This window comes from Lathamus discolor, chromosome 2 (genome assembly GCF_037157495.1).
Source record: "Lathamus discolor isolate bLatDis1 chromosome 2, bLatDis1.hap1, whole genome shotgun sequence".
NCBI classification, from domain to species: domain Eukaryota; kingdom Metazoa; phylum Chordata; class Aves; order Psittaciformes; family Psittacidae; genus Lathamus; species Lathamus discolor.
In genome coordinates, this window is record NC_088885.1 from 98,291,166 (window position 1) to 98,309,862 (window position 18,697).

General features: G+C 42.3%; 1 protein-coding gene and 1 long non-coding RNA gene across 6 annotated transcripts in view; one reads left to right on the forward strand and one right to left on the reverse strand.

Moving 5' to 3' along the window:
- CARMIL1 (capping protein regulator and myosin 1 linker 1) overlaps nt 1–18,697 on the reverse strand; it is a 205,774-nt gene that overhangs the window by 39,089 nt on the left and 147,988 nt on the right. For all 3 annotated transcript variants that reach the window (XM_065667848.1, XM_065667849.1, XM_065667850.1), the window contains 3 exons: nt 17,390–17,565; nt 10,127–10,214; nt 2,695–2,844 (listed from right to left, as the gene is read on the reverse strand). In XM_065667848.1, coding sequence (XP_065523920.1) covers nt 2,695–2,844; nt 10,127–10,214; nt 17,390–17,565 — 414 coding nt within the window. The remainder of the gene's footprint in view (nt 1–2,694; nt 2,845–10,126; nt 10,215–17,389; nt 17,566–18,697) is intronic.
- On the forward strand, nt 14,593–17,743 carry LOC136008491 (uncharacterized). Of its 3 annotated transcripts, none has more exons than XR_010610101.1 (4): nt 14,593–15,607; nt 15,888–16,169; nt 16,872–17,034; nt 17,387–17,743. It is a non-coding gene; the product is annotated as an uncharacterized LOC136008491 (long non-coding RNA). The 3 variants fall into 3 exon arrangements; XR_010610102.1 differs by having other exon boundaries at nt 16,887–17,034; XR_010610103.1 differs by having other exon boundaries at nt 14,593–15,509.

Sequence of the window (18,697 nt, forward strand, 5' to 3'; positions counted from 1 at the left end):
CTTGCTGAAGAAAACAAGAACGAAGAGAACCAGCTTGCTGAAGACAATGGGTTTGAAAAATGAATCCAATTTTGCAAATGGAAAAAATATAGCTACCCCAAAACAATGGTCCAAACTCAGTGCCTCTCCTGTAAGACCAAAATCTCTTCTTCCCCGGACAACTTGACAACTACCTGGAGCAAACTGATAGACAAGGCTCAGAATAGGCAAGTTTCTCCTGGCATCCCAGCAACCTGATCAGCCCCATCCCATGTTCCATATTTTTTTGGCAGTTACGAGATTAGATTCCCAAACATGCACACCACCAAGCTGAAACTCAAGGTTTCAGGTTTGAGGTTTGCAGAACAGAATACTCAGCCAGGTGCATCATCTGTTCACAAGACTAAGATTTGTTTTATCATCACACTTTTTAAGGAATTTCCAATGGCAAAACAAGGCAGTGTTCTGGACTAAAGCCATTTTGGAAGTGGGATCTACATAGCAGTATCTCATCTAAGATTAAAAATAATTGTAGTTCATGAAACCATATGCTTCTCTTTCTAGTAAGATCTTTCAGCAACATATCTGTTTCCTGCACTAAGCAGCTCACAAAGCATTCACTGATGCCCCTTTCAGAAGGATCCTTATTTCCATGCAAATATCTGTAGGACACTTACATCTGCCACAAAGCCTCCCAATTTTTCCAAGACAATATCTGAAATCCACAGGATTTTCCCATAGCAAAAATACATCACTTGGAAAATGCTATCTTTGAATTTCTAACTCCACCCCAAAGATGCATGAAATCCATTCTTAAGATGCTTTTAGTTGCAAAAAAACTCAGAGAGAACACTAGCTCAGCAAAAATCGATGTATTACTCTGCCTCTTGGGGCTATCCATACATACCTTCTACAACAGCAACCAATATCACTTTCAGCCAGGATGCAAAAAACAACTCTTAAAAATGGATCACAGTTTTTAATTAATGAATTCTTTAGCACTAAGATTACTGCCTCATATTTATATTATGCTTCATTCTCTTCAGAAATTATATATTGATGAGAATGTGTCACAAAGGTATTTGAATCTCTGTGCAAAATGAGGGTGAAAGAACTGAACGAAGAGAGATATAAACCTTTCTGAAGATAAGTACTGTTAGCATCTAATGCATCTTTTACAGAGTATAAGCATTGCCGTATTTCCATTATTTTGATACAACCAAAGTGAAAGATAACAGCACAGCGATAGGATCCTTTCATATATCCATGGTGATACAAGATAAAGACATTCTCAAAGAATTATTATTCTTAACAAGCTGCAAAAATAAATTTCAAGGGGGACAGTGGGGTGTCAAAGTGAGCACTTAGCTTATTTTTTTATAAATGAAGCCAGCAGGTAAAAATGAACTTAGAAGTACAGGGTTCAGATGCCACACATTTTACTGGGAAGTCTCTCTCCCATAAGACTTCAGGCTAAAAATGACTACTGAATGTTGGCTACAGAACACTTCTGGAACTTGACAGTGCCAGTGATGAGCTAGATGATGCCATCAGCACTACACACCTCAAAGTGATTTGTGATGTTCAAATACTTCACCAAATCAGATCTTGGTGAAGAAGGAGATTTGAAAGGGAGAGAGAATGATTCTTAATCTGGTACTTCCAATGAAGGTGTGCTTTTGTTTTGTACAGCTACGCAAGAACAAAAGCTGCTGTAGAAAAGAACAACCCTGCTGTTCCTTCTCTCGAGCTGTACTTGTCTGACTTTACAGTAAGTCTACTCAGGGAACTGAATCAACAAAGCTTCTACAAAAAGAGACAACCCATTTTTAAGCCAGTTTAGCTTCTTGGGAAAGGCAGGAAGGCAGAAGAGAAAGCCCATCCCTTGCAGCAGACAACACCTATTACACTGACTAATTTCTAATAGAGATGGGCCCCCTGAAGTTCTCGTCCACAGTAGAGTTCCTCAACAGAGTGAGCGGGGTGGAGGGGGATTTGAGGTTGGAAACAGTTAGAAAACCATTAATTTGTAATTCTGTGGATTTACATCTCAAAGAATCATTATATGGCACAGAGTAATCCTTATAATAAAAGTTTTTTAAATTTTTAAGAATGTTATAAGGTACTTCAGTGATTTCTGTTCAGCATTTTTACTGAATCTCACACTCTTAAATCAATTACTTTTGAAAAGCTTGCCCTCCAAGATCACTTGCAGCCCAGTCTCAAGCTTTTAAAACTTCTTCCATACATTCAAAAGCTACTTTTAAAGAAGCCAACTTCTGTTCAAGGTCGATAATATAACTTCCAGGCAGAAGCATTTTTTGTCATGGCTCAGAGGAATCCATGTCAAGCAGAATGAAGACATGGATTTGTGTTGTCAAAGGACAGCACGGTCCAATTTATTCCTGCAACTGAAACCTCTGTGAAACTGTGGCCAGTGGCAGAGGTTTTAGTATATTAAGCTTGATTGCAGCAATGTAGACAAGGGAAAGGCCCTTGAATAGGTACCAGAAAAGGAGAAATGAAGGGAAAAGCTTTTCCTTTGCTGAACAGCAACATGCAACTCAATGTTCACAAGCTAGCATTTATTTTTTCTACAAGCCAATTCCTAACTTCAGTTTGCTGATATGATGAAATTGCCAAATGACATTTTGAAAAGCATTTTTTTCCAGTTATTTGCATGCTTAACCGAATGGGCAGAGGAATGTGTCTTACCATACAGGTGTCCAGGTCCTCCAAACGTTCTATCTCTGTTAATTCCTCAACTGTGATGACAGAGCGTTTAGTTGGTTTTTCTTCAGCTAACTCAATTTCCAGTGACTCCTGCTGTGGAAGTGGTTTGCCACGTCTGGTCAAATGATCAGCCTAGAGGCAAGGATAAAGACAGAAGCACATCAATCAAACTATTAAAAAAGGCAAACCAAACCCAACCAGAAAGCTTACAGAACTTAAGTATTCACAGGTCCTAAAAGGCCAATTACAAAAGCAAAGCTCAGTTGTGTGTGTGAATCTTCACACAGGGTTTGTTTTGGTTTTTTGTATTTTTTTAGACAGAACCCCTTCCATCATACATTCTAAGAGGGAAGGCAGAACATTCTAATAGGAAAAAAGAAAAAGATCAGATAAAAAGACATCCTACTTTTGACTTATAATAGTATTATGGGACTTCCTCAGCATTTATTCTGTCATTATTACAAACAAAACAAAGGGGTGGAAGAGAAGCTTTGTCCAGGACAATTCTGTTTGTTGAGGTTCTTTTTTATTTGTGGTTTGTTTTGTTGTGGGTTTGTTTTTTTCCCTTTTTTTTTTTTTCATTAAATAACACAAAGATCGGTACAATTTCAGTGAATACAATTTTCATAATTATTAGATAGCCAAACTGCTAGCACCTGCTATTCAAAACACAGGAGAGCTTTGTTAAAAACCTCACTTCTGTTTCCCTGAAGAGTTAGGTTGGGGCTACCATAAAAAAAGCAAAAAAAAAAAAAAAAAAATACTGACAGATCTAAGGGATAAGATTTTTTTTTGAAGTATCAGAGAGGAAATACTCTAACAATAATAAAATCCATTCTTAGACCTGCATAGCAAGAACTGTTACTAAGAGCACAGAGAATGCTATATAAGCCACATGTCAGGAAAATGATGAACTGTTTCCTAGTTCTGTTGCTAACAAAAGAAAATATTAAATAACATCAGTTAAAAGCAAGTATTTGAAGATCAGCTGGCCCAAATCAGTTAATCACAGAAACCTTCAGAGGCAGCTAAGGAGAGCTGTAGTCCACTGCTTAACACTAGCACGACTCTGGACAACCAGTGGATCGCAGTTTGTTAACCAGCAAAAGGAGTAAACAGATGACCCGAGACAATTATAGCTCACTTACACTCGTGTCTACTCAGGAAAAACAACTGGAAAGCTCTTATAGATTTCTCTTCAATCACACTAAAAGGGCTCAAATAATAATTAATGCTAATCATCATCATTAGCAAACTCGGGTCTTGCTGAATATGATTTACTTTTCAAATTCACATCAAACACTGCTGTGCCAATGCAACGTACAAAGACATTTGTATGTGGCTGAAGTATTAGTATATGACACTCCAATTTCAGGAGCTGGCACAGAACTCCATCAGTGCATTTACTCTTTCTTAAGAACTAGCTGCCAGGTCTCACAGCTGTCAGTTGAGGATTAACTCACAATTTAGATAGGAGTTCCTCTACCAGCATCTTTTGAGAATCCTACTCTTCAATGTTTTCAATAGTACTGTACTATCTTGTAGAGAAGTGGCTAACAGAGAAAGGTCATGTTCCCATCAAGGAGCTGAAATAGAACATTTGTTTAGAGAATGGTGCAGACTTACTAGCAGCAGATAATGAGGAACTGAGGGACATCTGGAGGGAAGCACCATGCTCTGGCCAATTACAGACAAGGACACTAACTAATAAACAAGATAAGCACATAAAAATAGAGAATATAAAAGTACACAGTTTAACCGCAAAAATAATGAGCTTATGCAATGCCTTACTTATGCCAGAACCAATCAAGCGCCTAGTATTTGCATATTCATGTATTACTGTTGCTATATTAACCGGAGGTAGAAGCCCAGTGGACAAATCACACTTATGGATCACAATGGTCATGTCATGATTCCTCCCTGCTGCGACAAATCCGCACTCGAACAGGGACCCTCTTGCTGTTGCTTGACTGAGCGAAGAAGACAGCTGGAATAGGAGGGGAGCGGACCGACTGGAACAGGGACCCAGGTACCTTTAAAGGCTGGGACAACAGCAGGGATTGGGAAAGCTCCGAAGAAAGCAGCCTTCGGAAGTCTAAGAACGTTTCGCTGCAGGCAGCGTCGGTTCCGAGAGCCTGAGCAAGATTCTCCTTGTCTCGCCGCCCATATTTCATCTGCCTCCTGGTGAGCTGCACTTGTGCCAATGTCTTATGTGTTAAATTGTAATGGATAGAGAGGCAGCATATGATTTATTTAAATGCTTCTTAGAGAAGCGGGGAGTGGGTAAGGAATTGGACTTAACTAAGGGATAAAAGGCTCTGTTAGAATACGCGAGAGAGTTAGGTTGTTTCCGAGATCTTAACGATGTATTTGATCTACCCGAATGGAGGAAGTTTGGGGATGAGCTTTGGAATAAAGTGATTGATGATAACAAGCAAGCGAAAAAATGTGCTAAAGACTGGAGGTCAGTTATTAATTGCCTACATAAGTATGCAGCTGAGCGGAAGGTCGCGGCTGCAGCTCAGGAGAAACTTTCAGCCCTTTCTTCTCCAGCTCCTCCAGCTGGTCTGACTCACTATCAGGTTGGCGAGGATTATGTTTCTGATCCGCCCATAACATCGACAGTCAACTTTGATATAAAGATAGACCCATCCGCACCCCTGGCAGAATCCTCGGAAGAGGGGTTAACTCCATCGGAGGAAGAGACCCTGTAAGAGGAAGCTGCTCACTATCAGAATAGTGGAGTATTTTTAGCTGCACAGCCGTCTTGTTCGACTGATAAAGACCGTAAAGATCATGTAAAGAAAAAAGGAGAGCAAGAAGGTCGTTGTAAGGAAAGGGTTAAATCGCAAGAAAGTTGTTGTAAGGAAAGGGTAAAGTTGCAGAACACAGGTAGACAAATGCGAATCCAGGCGATAGATTGGAAATCTATTCAGAGAGAGGCTCTGTCAAACAATGATTTTGATTGTTCGCAGGCGTTGCAGGATAAGATTCTTGCCTTTCCTGTTAAGTACCAGATTAACCCTCAAGGTCAGGCAGTGAATGCTGAAATGTCTCTATTAAATTGGAAATTGTTATCTCAGTTAAGGCAAACTGTTTCTTCTACAGGCATTCAGTATGAACCCACTAGGCAAATGTTGTCATATATTTGGGGAACACATTTGCTGTTAATCGAGGATATTAAAAGTATTGTGAAATTAATTCTTACCCCTTTGCAGTTGTTGTTATGGAACATGTATTGGCAGGAAGCTTGTCAAGAGGCGGTTGCAGTTCAAGGAGGCCAGGGAGATCCCCTGATTGGGGTGCAATTACAACACCTGATGGAAATTGGGCAGTTCTCCACTAAGGAGGCTCGAGTCCAGCTAGGTCCAGAATTGTTAAAGGAATCTATGAGACTAGCCTTACGAGCTCTATCACAGATTAAAGATACTAGTGCAGCTCCTGCCTACATGAAAGTGATACAGAAAAAGGATGAGCCCTTCAGTACCTTTGTGGATAGGGTAGCTGATGCTATAAGGAAGTCAGGTACTCCAGAATACATGCATGGTATTTTACTGTGTCAGTGTGCAATACAGAACTGTAATGATGCTGTAAGGCAGATACTTGTTCAGTTACCTGCAAATGCCACTGTAGAAGAGATGTTAGAACGTATGACACGGGTACCTATGGGGCATCAGGCAATGTTGGTTGAGGTGGTAAAAGCAGTGGGAGAGGCAATTCAAAAAAAAAAAAAAAAAAGGTCATTCACAAGTATTAGCGGCCTTGGCACCATTGCAAGCCACCGGTATGGTCAAGGGTCCTCGATGTTTTAGATGTGGTCAAAATGGGCACATGAGAAAAGATTGCCACCACTCAGTTTGGTGCCCTAATTGTCAAATGGATAACCATTGTGCTGCTACCTGTTGATGTAAACAGAACCGGTCGGCAAACAGGCAGCAGAGCGCCAAGACCCGTCAAGCGATGATCCCAAGCACGAGTCCTACAGCCCCTGCGCCTCAACGTGTGTACACAGCAAGTCGAACTCCATTGCCTTGCAACCAGCCACCGCCAGCAGCCTCGGAATGGAGTTGGCAACCGCAGTAGACACTACCTTATATGATAAGACCATGTCGTTGCTCTCTACCGGAATATATGGTCCTTTGACTTTAAATAATAAGCCTATAGGAGCCTTGTTACTGGGGAGATCATCATCCGTGTTGAAAGGACTATTCATTGTTCCAGGTGTCATCGATGCTGACTATATGGGCGAAATTAAGATTATGGCAAAGACTGACTATCCTCCTCTGCATATACCAAAAGGCACACGCATAGCACAACTTGTGCCCATTTCGCAGTTAATATCAGAAGCACATCAAACCGTTCGTGGCACTGGTGGTTTTGGATCTACCAGAGGACTCGCCCTATTTTCTCTATCGATGACAACCCGCCCAGAGATTACAGCAATATTAACTTGGGGAAATCACTCAACAACTTTGACTGCATTGCTTGACTCTGGTGCTGATATTACCATAGTTTCTCTAAGTAAGTGGCCATCCGCTTGGCCGTTAAAAGAAACATTCAGACATAATAGATGTTCAAGAGCGGATTTCCTTAACATTGTATACGTTAAATTATCTATGTATCTTTGGTGATGAACAAACTCCAGCGGTTGTTAAGCACTTTGTATAAACAGAAGCGCAAAAGATAAAGCCTTCTTTTAAGGCGTACTATCGAGATCCTAATACAGATTTGTGGCAGGGACCGGCAGAAGTAATGTATCTGGGCTGTGGTTACACCTGTGTTTCTGCTCCCACAGGACACTTGTGGGTACCATCCAAGTGGCTAAGACCGGCTGCTGCAGAAGCTCCAGTGACGGCATCTCCGAGCTAGCGCATGGACCCTGACTCGCAGGCCCGGGAGGAGCATCGCCTGCACCGAGTGCTACAGCCACTGATAGAAGAACTTAACTCCTTGATCAACATAGAGCTTTCATTGAGCACGGCTGCCCTCCTAGATCCGGTCCATGGCCACAACCATAAAGTGGTACAACCGAAGTTAGAGATACAAAAAGTGCTTCGACAACCCTGTAGTTTCTGTCATCAGTGTGACCCTACAGTAGAGTTCTTTCGTGGTGGTTGTCAGTCTATAAGGTATCTTTGCCAGAGCTGGCTAAAACAAAAGGCCTTTCGTGTAGCTTGACGGAACAAATTTTATCACAAAAGTGACCTGCTTATAGCGCTTCGGAAATATTTAGCTGATTTTAGAAGTACAGATTTTGAATTCCTCAAGTTATTTGAAAATCGAGGTTCGCTTCATAGAGCTGCATATACGTTTGCTTCACAAGCTGCTTCGCCGTTATAGGACTCATAATTATAGGGGGCTTGTTGCTTTGTTGTGCTTTGCAATGTTGTTCTGCTTGTTTACAACGACTCCTGACTCAGTCCTTACTCCTTCATAAAGAAAAAGGGGGAATTGTGAAGAAGTGGCTAACAGAGAAAGGTCACGTTCCCATCAAGGAGCTGAAATAGAACATTTGTTTAGAGAATGGTGCAGACTTACTAGCAGCAGATAATGAGGAACTGAGGGACATCTGGAGGGAAGCACCATGCTCTGGCCAATTACAGACAAGGACACTAACTAATAAACAAGATAAGCACATAAAAATAGAGAATATAAAAGTACACAGTTTAACCGCAAAAAATAATGAGCTTACGCAATGCCTTACTTATGCCAGAACCAATCAAGCGCCTAGTATTTGCATATTCATGTATTACTGTTGCTATATTAACCGGAGGTAGAAGCCCAGTGGACAAATCACACTTATGGATCACAATGGTCATGTCATGATTCCTCCCTGCTGCAACACTATCTGAAATAATCCGCAACTAACAAACACAGGAGAGTTGAACAGTGAAGAGGACATGTTAGTGATGCAGGCCAAAATGGATCACAAAGTAAATCAACTCAAATAAAATGTACACACAATTATTCCTTAGGAACTAAGAGCACTGGCAACTAGCTATGGACACAATCCTGAAAAGCAGCAAGTGTCAAGCATCCAGAAACCATTACTGGGAGGGAGCAAACCCCAATTTTGAAAATGAGGTACCACTGAAAACACTGACAAAAGGAAGGCACTCACCTTCTTGGCTATATAAATACGAAGAGTAAAGAGTATTAGGAGAAAAAGAGTTTGGTTCCTATATATATTGTTGGTTAAAATATTGGAATAGTCTGTCTGGTTCTGTGACCATAGTTTTAAAAGAGGCTTTTAAAACAGCTGGAGAAAGTGCAGTGGATTCTCACTGAAGTGACTCAAAGACTGGAGAAAATGACTTACGGTGCAAGAGTCGGGGCATGACTACGTTGTGCAATAACACTAGACAGAGACAGCCCACTGCTCATGCCAGCTGAGCCTGCTCCAGGACTAACTGCAGCTCATCAACGTGGCCACTGCTGCATAGCTCCTGAGACCAGAGGTGGTATCTTTACACAATGCTGCTCTGTATCATGAAGACACACCCTCAAATAACTCAATCCTTTAATTTTTTAACTTTTTTATTTTTTAAAGGGGGGCAGGGGAGAAAGAGTGATTTGTTTTCTATGTATGAGGATTTTCACAGAGAAGAAAATATATATGCTTCCCTTATGTTGTGGTGAAAAGCTTCTGAAAAAATCCATGACTGCAAGCTGAAGCCAGACAAGTTTCAATTAGAAATGAAGAGCAATTTCTACCAGGAGGATTACCACCATGATCACCCAATGGCTTCTTTAAAAAAAGCACTGGATATTCCATACAAAGGCCCTTTAATGTAATTTACTTACATTAGAAGTAGAAATGTTTTTCTGTAGGTACACAGTTGTTTATTTCTTCTACTTCTGGTGAAGCAACAACCTTTATAATGAACAACTGTGCCTTCTGACAGCTAAGCACCTTCAAATAACGAAACAGTGTTTCCTTTGCTATGTTTCTCCTCCTTTCTCTTCCAAATTTATACCTATTTTTTTCTGAGGAAGCCTCAAGATGTACTTGTTCAGAGAACAAGATCTCAACAGTCCCTTCTCTAAAGAATGAAATTTTACCTCTCATTTCATGAGCAACCAGCTCTTATTATCTCACCAGGACAAGTACTGGCACTGTTTGTAACTAATCACTCAATGCTGCATCCTGATGGCATTTCTAGTTTTAGATATGACAACAGTCCACAAGATAATAGGACAAATATATAATGCAGCCTCTCCCAAGGCTGTATCTTCCTTAAAGCAAGGAGGCAAGAGCCCCACAATTGTATTTCAAATTATGACAGTGATGCCAATGAAAATAAGACCAATTTCAAAATAGAGCTGTGCTAGGAGGAAACTGAACAAGTTATGAATGTCAATGGCACTGTTAAAATACCCAACATAATCAGCTATCAACCATGCAAATACTCACCAGTTTGTGATGGCAATGGGAAAGTGCATCCAGGATTTCATCTACCACTCGGTCAGACAGGAAAGAAGCCACTGTCAGCTTTACTTCACTGTGTGAGGATTAAAATGAGACAGAAAATTTAATTCACACAGGAGAATTTTGTCTCTATTACACGTTCAACAGTGCAATGATTACCCACAGGGCTGTCACTTTATTTGAAGTAAAACATTACAGGGTGTCAGGATACATGACTGCAGGTTTCAGAAATAAACTCATGAATCACATAATAAACAGAAGAGCCTCTGTACCATATTTAACCTGCTTTTCACATTTTTCTAAAAGCTGAAATGAAAACATTGGGTAAGAGAGCCGAATTAAAACCACATGTGAAATGCAGTACGGAACACTCCACCTCCGGAGTCAGAGAAACATGAACCTCAGGTGAATAGGATTAGAACAGTGCTGCCTGTTTAACACTACAATCCAGCCATTTTCTCAGTTTCTTTTTGTGTTTGTCTGTCAGTTGAAGGACAACTGTACAGTGCTTCTTCTCCAGTCTTTACCATCATAACTTGGTGTCCTGGGTTTACCATCAGCCATTTTTCTCCTTAGTAGCTGGTGCAAGCTCTGTGTTTTGACTTCCAGCCTGGGAACAGAGCTGATAACACCAATTGGTTTTAGTTGTTGCCCAGTAATGCTTATTCTGGCCAAGGACTTTGTGAGTCTCATGCTCTGCTGGGGACGAGGGGAGGCCGGGAGGAAGCAGAGACAGGACACCTGACCCAAACTGACCAAAGAGGTATTACATACCACAGCACATCATGCCCAGGGAGGTAACTGGGAGTTACCCGGAAGGGCACAGGCTCTCTTCGGGGGGCGTCGAATTCATTCAGCGGTGGTATCGTATTCTCTTGTTATTTTCTCTTATCATTATTATCATTGGTGGTAGCAGCAGTGGTTTGTGTTATTATAAGGTGACTTCTCGACCTCGGACCTCAACCGAGCTACGGAATATGGTCGCAACAAATGCAGATGTAAGGCAATGAGAGAAGGAAACAAAACCCATGAAGGCATCTGAAAAATCAGGATTTCCGAGTGATATGCTCGCAAGAAACGCAGGAGATTTTCAGCAAGTTCCTTTTGAGTTCTTGGGAAACCAGGAACGTGACGTCAGGCCATAAGAGAAAGAAACAAAACCCACGAAGGCATCTGAAAAATCAGGATTTCCGAGGGATATGCTCCCAAGAAATGCAGGCGATTTTCAGCAAGTTCCTTTTGAGTTCTTGGGAAACCAGGAACGTGATGTAAGGCCACGAGAGAAAACCCACAAAGGCATGTGAAAAATCAGGATTTCCTAGCGATAAAGCTGCTAAGATTGAAGTAGCTCAGATGGACTTAGATTGGCAACATAAATGTGAATTATTTTTGGCCCAGTGTGCCCATGACACTTCAGGCCATCATAGCAGAGATGCAACATACAGATGGGCCTGTAACCAAGGGGTGGACTTAACAATGGACACTATCGCCCATGTTATTCATGAGTGTGAAACATGTGCTGCAATTAAACAAGCCGAACGGTTAAAGCCTCTTTCGTATGGAGGATGATGGCTGAAGTACAAATATGGGGAAGCCTTGCAGATTGACTATATCACACTCCCACCAACCCGCCAAGGCAAGTGCCATGTGCTTACCATTGTGGAAGCAACCACAGGATGGCTGGAAACATATGCTGTGCCCCACACCACTGCCCGGAACACCATCCTGGGCCTTGAGAAACAGATTTTGTGGCGACACGGCACCCCAGAGAGAACTGAGTCACACAATGGGACTCATTTCCGGAATAACCTTATAGACATTTGGGCCAAAGAGCATGGCATTGAGTGGGTATATCACATCCCCTACCATGCACCAGCCTCTGGGAAAACCGAACTGTACAATGGGCTGTTAAAAACCACACTGAGAGCAATGGGTGGGGGAACTTTCAAGCATTGGGATACACGCTTACCAAAGGCCACCTGGTTGGTTAACACCAGAGGATCGGCCAATAGAGCTGGCCCAGCCCAGTCAGAACTTTTACATATTGTAGAGGGGGACAAAGTTCCTGTGGTGCACATGAAGAATTTGCTGGGGAAGACAGTCTGGGTTATTCCTGCTTCAGGTAAAGGCAAACCAACTCGTGGGATTGCCTTTGCTCAGGGGCCCGGATATACTTGGTGGGTAATGCGGGAAGATGGGGAAGTACGATGTATACCTCAACCGGATTTGATTTTAGGGGAAAACAGCCAATGAGCTTAATTGTATGCTGTCGAATGCTGTGTAATACTTTTATAGCCCATCAACTAGATGTCTTCAGGTTACCAGCGACCGGGCCTGACTTTCCTCCAACCATCATCCCAACAGAGAATAAAATCTGATAAAACCAGATGAGTTCTGCAGTGAAGGAACAATCAGCATCAGCAGGCAACGATCCAACACTGCACACAGCCTTTCCTGCCCTGAAAGACTGTTACAAGGGATGGAACCTGACATTATGGACAGAACGGACTCGACAGCATTAAAGGGATTGGTCCATGCACTAAGAAATTATTTCTTTTTTTTTTGTCTTTGTGTGTATGTGAGAGTATATATAGATATGTAAGAGAGATGGAATATTGAAAATGTGGAATCCGAGCATGATGTGAATGGTATGGAATAAGGGGTGGATACTGTCCTGGGTTTACCAGTAGCCTTTTTTCTCCTTCTTAGTAGCTGGTGCAAGCTCTGTGTTTTGACTTCCAGCCTGGGAACAGAGCTGATAACACCGATTGGTTTTAATTCTTGCTCAGTAATGCTTATTCTGGCCAAGGACTTTGTGAGTCTCATGCTCTGCTGGGGATGAGGGGAGGCCGGGAGGAAGCAGAGACAGGACACCTGACCCAAACTGACCAAAGAGGTATTCCATACCACAGCACGTCATGCCCAGGGAGGTAACTGGGAGTTACCCGGAAGAGCACGGGCTCTCTTCGGGGGGCTCAAACTCATTCGGCGGTGGTATCGTATTCTCTTGTTATTTTCTCTTATCATTATTATCATTGGTGGTAGCAGCAGTGGTTTGTGTTATACCTTAGTTACTGGGCTGTTCTTATCTCAACCCGTGGGAGTTACATTCTCTCAATTCTCCTCCCCATCCCTCTGGGAGCGGGGAGGGTCGGGGTGGGGGAGGGGAGAAGGAAAGAAAGAGGGAGAAAAAAAAAAAAGGGGGAGGGGAATGAGTGAACAAGCTTTGTGGTTGGGTTTAAACCACAACAGTTCTCAACAGTTCTTTTTGGCGCCCAACGTACGTGGGGCACGAAGGGTTGTGATTATGACAGATCAGACCGGATTAATAGTCACTCTTCACAATGCTGATTTATCGGCTCTCGAAGCTGTTTCTCTTGAGTTCACAGTTGAAAACAAGGATGCTGGGAAAGCACCTCTGAAGATGAAGAAACAATGTATTCACCACCCGGTCCAGCATTTGAGTAGGAGTCATCATCACGTGACGAGGAAGAAGAAGAGGTGACTTCTCAACCTCGGACCTTAACCGAGCTACGGAATATGCTCACAACAAACGCAGATGTAAGGCAACGAGAGAAGGAAACACAACCCACAGACGCATGTGAAAAATCAGGATTTCCGGGTGATATGCTCCCAAGAAATGCAGGAGATTTTCAGCAAGTTCCTTTTGAGTTCTTGGGAAACCAGGAACGTGACGTCAGGCCACGAGAGAAAGAAACAAAACCCACGAAGGCATCTGAAAAATCAGGATTTCGAAGCAATATGCTCTCAAGAAAGGCCGGCTGTTTTCAACAAGTTCCTCTTGAGTTCTTGGGAAACCAGGAACGTGACGTCAGGCCAAGAGAGAAGGAAAGAAAACCCATGAAGACATCTGAAAAATCAGGATTTCCGAGTGATATGCTCACTACTGTCCTGGGTTTACCAGTAGCCTTTTTTCTCCTTCTTAGTAGCTGGTGCAAGCTCTGCGTTTTGACTTCCAGCCTGGGAACAGAGCTGATAACACCGATTGGTTTTAGTTGTTGCTCAGTAATGTTTATTCTGGCCAAGGACTTTGTGAGTCTCATGCTCTGCTGGGGACGAGGGGAGGCCGGGAGGAAGGAGAGACAGGACACCTGACCCAAGCTAGCCAAAGAGGTATTCCATACCACAGCACATCATGCCCAGGGAGGTACTGGGAGTTACCCAGAAGAGCACGGACTCTCTTCAGGGGGTGTCAAACTCGTTCGGCGGTGGTATCGTATTCTCTTGTTATTTTCTCTTATCAATATTATCATTGGCGGTAGCAGCAGTGGTTTGTGTTATACCTTAGTTACTGGACTGTTCTTATCTCAACCCGTGGGAGTTACATTCTCTCAATTCTCCTCCCCATCCCTCTGGGAGCGGGGAGGGTCGGGGGAGAGGGGGGAAGGAAAGAAAGAGGGATAAAAAAAAAAAGGGGGGGGGGAGGGGATTGAGTGAACAAGCTTTGTGGTTGGGTTTAAACCACAACAGTTCTCAACAGTTCTTTTTGACGCCCAACGTGGGGCACGAAGGGTTGTGATTATGACAGATGAGACCGGATTAATAGTCACTCTTCACAATGCTGATTTATCGGCTCTCGAAGCTGTTTCTCTTGAGTTCACAGTTAAAAACAAGGATGCTGGGAAAGCACCTCTGAAGATGAAGAAACAATGTATTCACCACCCGGTCCAGCATTTGAGCAGGAGTCATCATCACGTGACGAAGAAGAAGAAGAGGTGACTTCTCGACCTCAGACCTCAACCGAGCTACGGAATATGCTCACAACAAACGCAGATGTAAGGCAGCGAGAGAAGGAAACACAACCCACAGACGCATGTGAAAAATCAGAATTTCCGGGTGATATGCTCCCAAGAAACGCAGGAGATTTTCAGCAAGTTCCTTTTGAGTTCTTGGGAAACCAGGAACGTGACGTCAGGCCACGAGAGAAAGAAACAAAACCCACGAAGGCATCTGAAAAATCAGGATTTCGAAGCAATATGCTCTCAAGAAAGGCCGGCTGTTTTCAACAAGTTCCTCTTGAGTTCTTGGGAAACCAGGAACGTGACGTCAGGCCAAGAGAGAAGGAAAGAAAACCCATGAAGACATCTGAAAAATCAGGATTTCCGAGTGATATGCTCACTACTGTCCTGGGTTTACCAGTAGCCTTTTTTTCTCCTTCTTAGTAGCTGGTGCAAGCTCTGCGTTTTGACTTCCAGCCTGGGAACAGAGCTGATAACACCGATTGGTTTTAGTTGTTGCTCAGTAATGTTTATTCTGGCCAAGGACTTTGTGAGTCTCATGCTCTGCTGGGGATGAGGGGAGGCCAGGAGGAAGCAGACAGGACACCTGACCCAAACTAGCCAAAGAGGTATTCCATACCACAGCACGTCATGCCCAGGGAGGTAACTGGGAGTTACCCGGAAGGGCACAGGCTCTCTTCAGGGGGATCGAACTCATTCGGCAGTGGTATCATATTCTCGTTATTTTCTCTTATCGTTATTATCATTGGTGGTAGCAGCAGTGGTTTGTGTTATACCTTAGTTACTGGGCTGTTCTTATCTCAACCCCGTGGGAGTTACATTCTCTCAATTCTCCTCCCCATCCCTCTGGGAGCAGGGAGGGCCGGGGGAGAGGGGGGAAGTAAAGAAAGAGGGATAAAAAAAAAAGGGGGGGGGGAGGGGATTGAGTGAACAAGCTTTGTGGTTGGGTTTAAACCACCACACTTGTCTTCCTCTTTTTGCTCTAGGTAACCTCTTTTTCGCAAGATCTTAATGTCTGCCAATCCCATTACATAGATGCATGTGGAACACCCACACACCCCACACCTGAACTGAGGTTTCACTGTTAACCTCTTAGCAAGGAAATGTGTACCTTGAATTGTTTCCTTGGAGGCCCATCTTTTGCCACAGTAGAAAAGGCTCAGGCTGTGGAAGGCAGCTGATCTACAGCTGACAAGCACGTATGCCTGAAGTTCCATCACTCCTGCCTCTACAGTGTCAAGGGCAACTGTTTCAACTGACACTTACCAGTAAGTAACATCATTTTGCTTTAAGGTTTTTATGTGTAGACTGAGTTACATTGGATTAACAAAGCTATTTCTATCTGGATCTAGCACTACTGCTGCACAAAGCCCGGGAAAAAAGATAATAAACTCCTTGGAAAAGCAATGTAATTCATAGGGAGGTAGAATGGTAGCTAAGCCGTGACAGAAAGAGAATGAGAGTGAAGGGATTTCCCTTCAGTTACTCACACAATAATTTCAAATAATATAAGGCAGGAAGGGTGACAGTGTGGCACCCACTGACAGTTGCAGCTTCTGTAGGTGGAATGGGAACTATTATCACTGTTTCAGGGTCAATATTTCTTTGATAGGACTGAAGTGAAGACAACTCACTCCTGAAGCATTTTAAACACTCTGAAGGCATAGCTCAAGTTCTTAACACCTTTTCCTGCCAATTTTGATGCACTCTGCAAAACTAATTTCTAAGTCTTACTGTTTTCCTTCTTCTGCAAAGATATTAGCATCACAATGCAAAATGACATGCTTTTCCATCAAGCAGAAAGGATTCCTAAGACAAATGATGGCAACTGTAAAGGTTTAAGTACAGGTCAACCACCTTATACTTCATTAAACTGGTATCTGCTTAATACAAAGAAAAGATGCAGCAGAAAGTCAGGTAAAAGACTTTTTTTCCTTTTTAAAGAGCAAACTAAAAGTTATTTGGGGTAGCTGTTTCTGTTCCAGGTTTGTGGCTTGAATATCCAAGTTTCCATTTTTTAACTATGTCTGACTGCTGTGCACAACTCCCACCCAAAGTTTTAAAGTGACTGCTACATCTACAGGACAAGGCTAAGTGCAGCAACACTCAAAGCACTGTTAACATAAAAAGCAAGTAAGTGCAACTTTCATCTATTCCAGTAGTTCAGTATTACCTGAGAACATAAACAGGCTAAAAAAACATACCAGTCATGAATATGTTATTTGTGTACCATAAGCCCAAACTCTTACTAAATAAAACAGAAGCACATGCATTAATGATCAAGTCAACATCCCTGGAAATCCCAAATATTTGAATGTCTTGAACTAAGTTCACCAGACCTGTCGCCAATTTCCGGCTCTTTGAATGCCTTAATATAGTCTCTTGTGAGTCACCAAAGCATTCAAAAAATCTTCTACTACACACACATACACGCAACCCAAGATCCAAATTCTATAACTAATTTTGTTCTGTTATTCTTCTACAGTACCTAATTTTATTGAGGATATCAATTCCAGACTGCTCCAAGAGGACATTTTTCACAAAAGTGCGCGGGATGGAAATCTTCTCAGTGCTAGCCTCAATCAGGTCTTCTCGGATGCGAGCTTTCTTCATTACACTTGGGCACAGGTTTTCTGCTGCATCCACCATAGACTCAAGGAGTGTCTACAACACAGTAAGCAAAAGCTACCATCAGCTATTGAGGTTTTCATCAGCTGAAAGATCACAGAATTATTCTGGTGCATAGGACACTTTTAGACTTGCAACTTTTACAAATTATCTTCCTAATTTCCAATCCATTTTACAAAATAAAGAAAGAACAACATACTTGTTTTGAAAAAGACCCACAACTATACTTGTTTGCCTTTTTAAATATGAAGCATTTACATATCTGTGTGTTTGCCAGAATCTCCCTTGTACACCCACCATGGCTGCCTGTGCATGCTGTAGAAGCAGTAGATGCTCTGCTGCAGCTGCCTTTGCTCTAAGCTGTGCCCTGAATCATCAATTTTCATTGACCCACCAATTTGTAAGTGGCATGAGTATATGAAGAAAGGAGACTCGTAAGAATTTGACATGCTGTACAGAGCTGGAATATACTAGCCAAATATTAAGAAGTAGCTACAAGTATGATTTGAGTGGGCATACAAGCCCTTCATATATGGATCTCATTTATATACCTGGAAGTCCACACTGAACCTTAGGTGAAGTCAACAACTTTTATTCTTTTTTAATGAAAACCATACATACTCCAGAAACAGGACTGGGTAACCCCCAACCCCTTCAACTTTCTTCATCTAAAATAAGGTCTCCCCTGCCAATCTAACTTCTTCTTTCTTAGACTTCCTCTTAGAAAAATCTTTTGTATATACTTTAATGCTATGATGTTATGCTGTGAAGACCCTCTCAATCGCATTAGATTTATCTCCTGTGTCTGTGAGAAAAGGTAATTCTAGTTTAAATCCTGTTTTATCTGGTTTCTTTTCCAAATCCCAGCTCTGACTAGAAGGCTATGGAGCCCTCACTACAGACACACAGGTGAGGGCTCAGTCCTTCACAATCACCCATGTACGAATCCGTGTCACAAAAAGTGCAGGAAAGCTCTATTGTACACACATAGGAATCAGGATAAGACACAGAAACACTACTAGTGCCCTATGTCACTGAAACATCTTTCCTTTAATTGCTTTCAGTTTTTGGACCTAAAAAGCTTAGGTAGGACCACAGAAGGAATGATACAACCATCTGGCCACATGAAAAACTACATTTTAAATTCATACTGATTTACCTACATGCT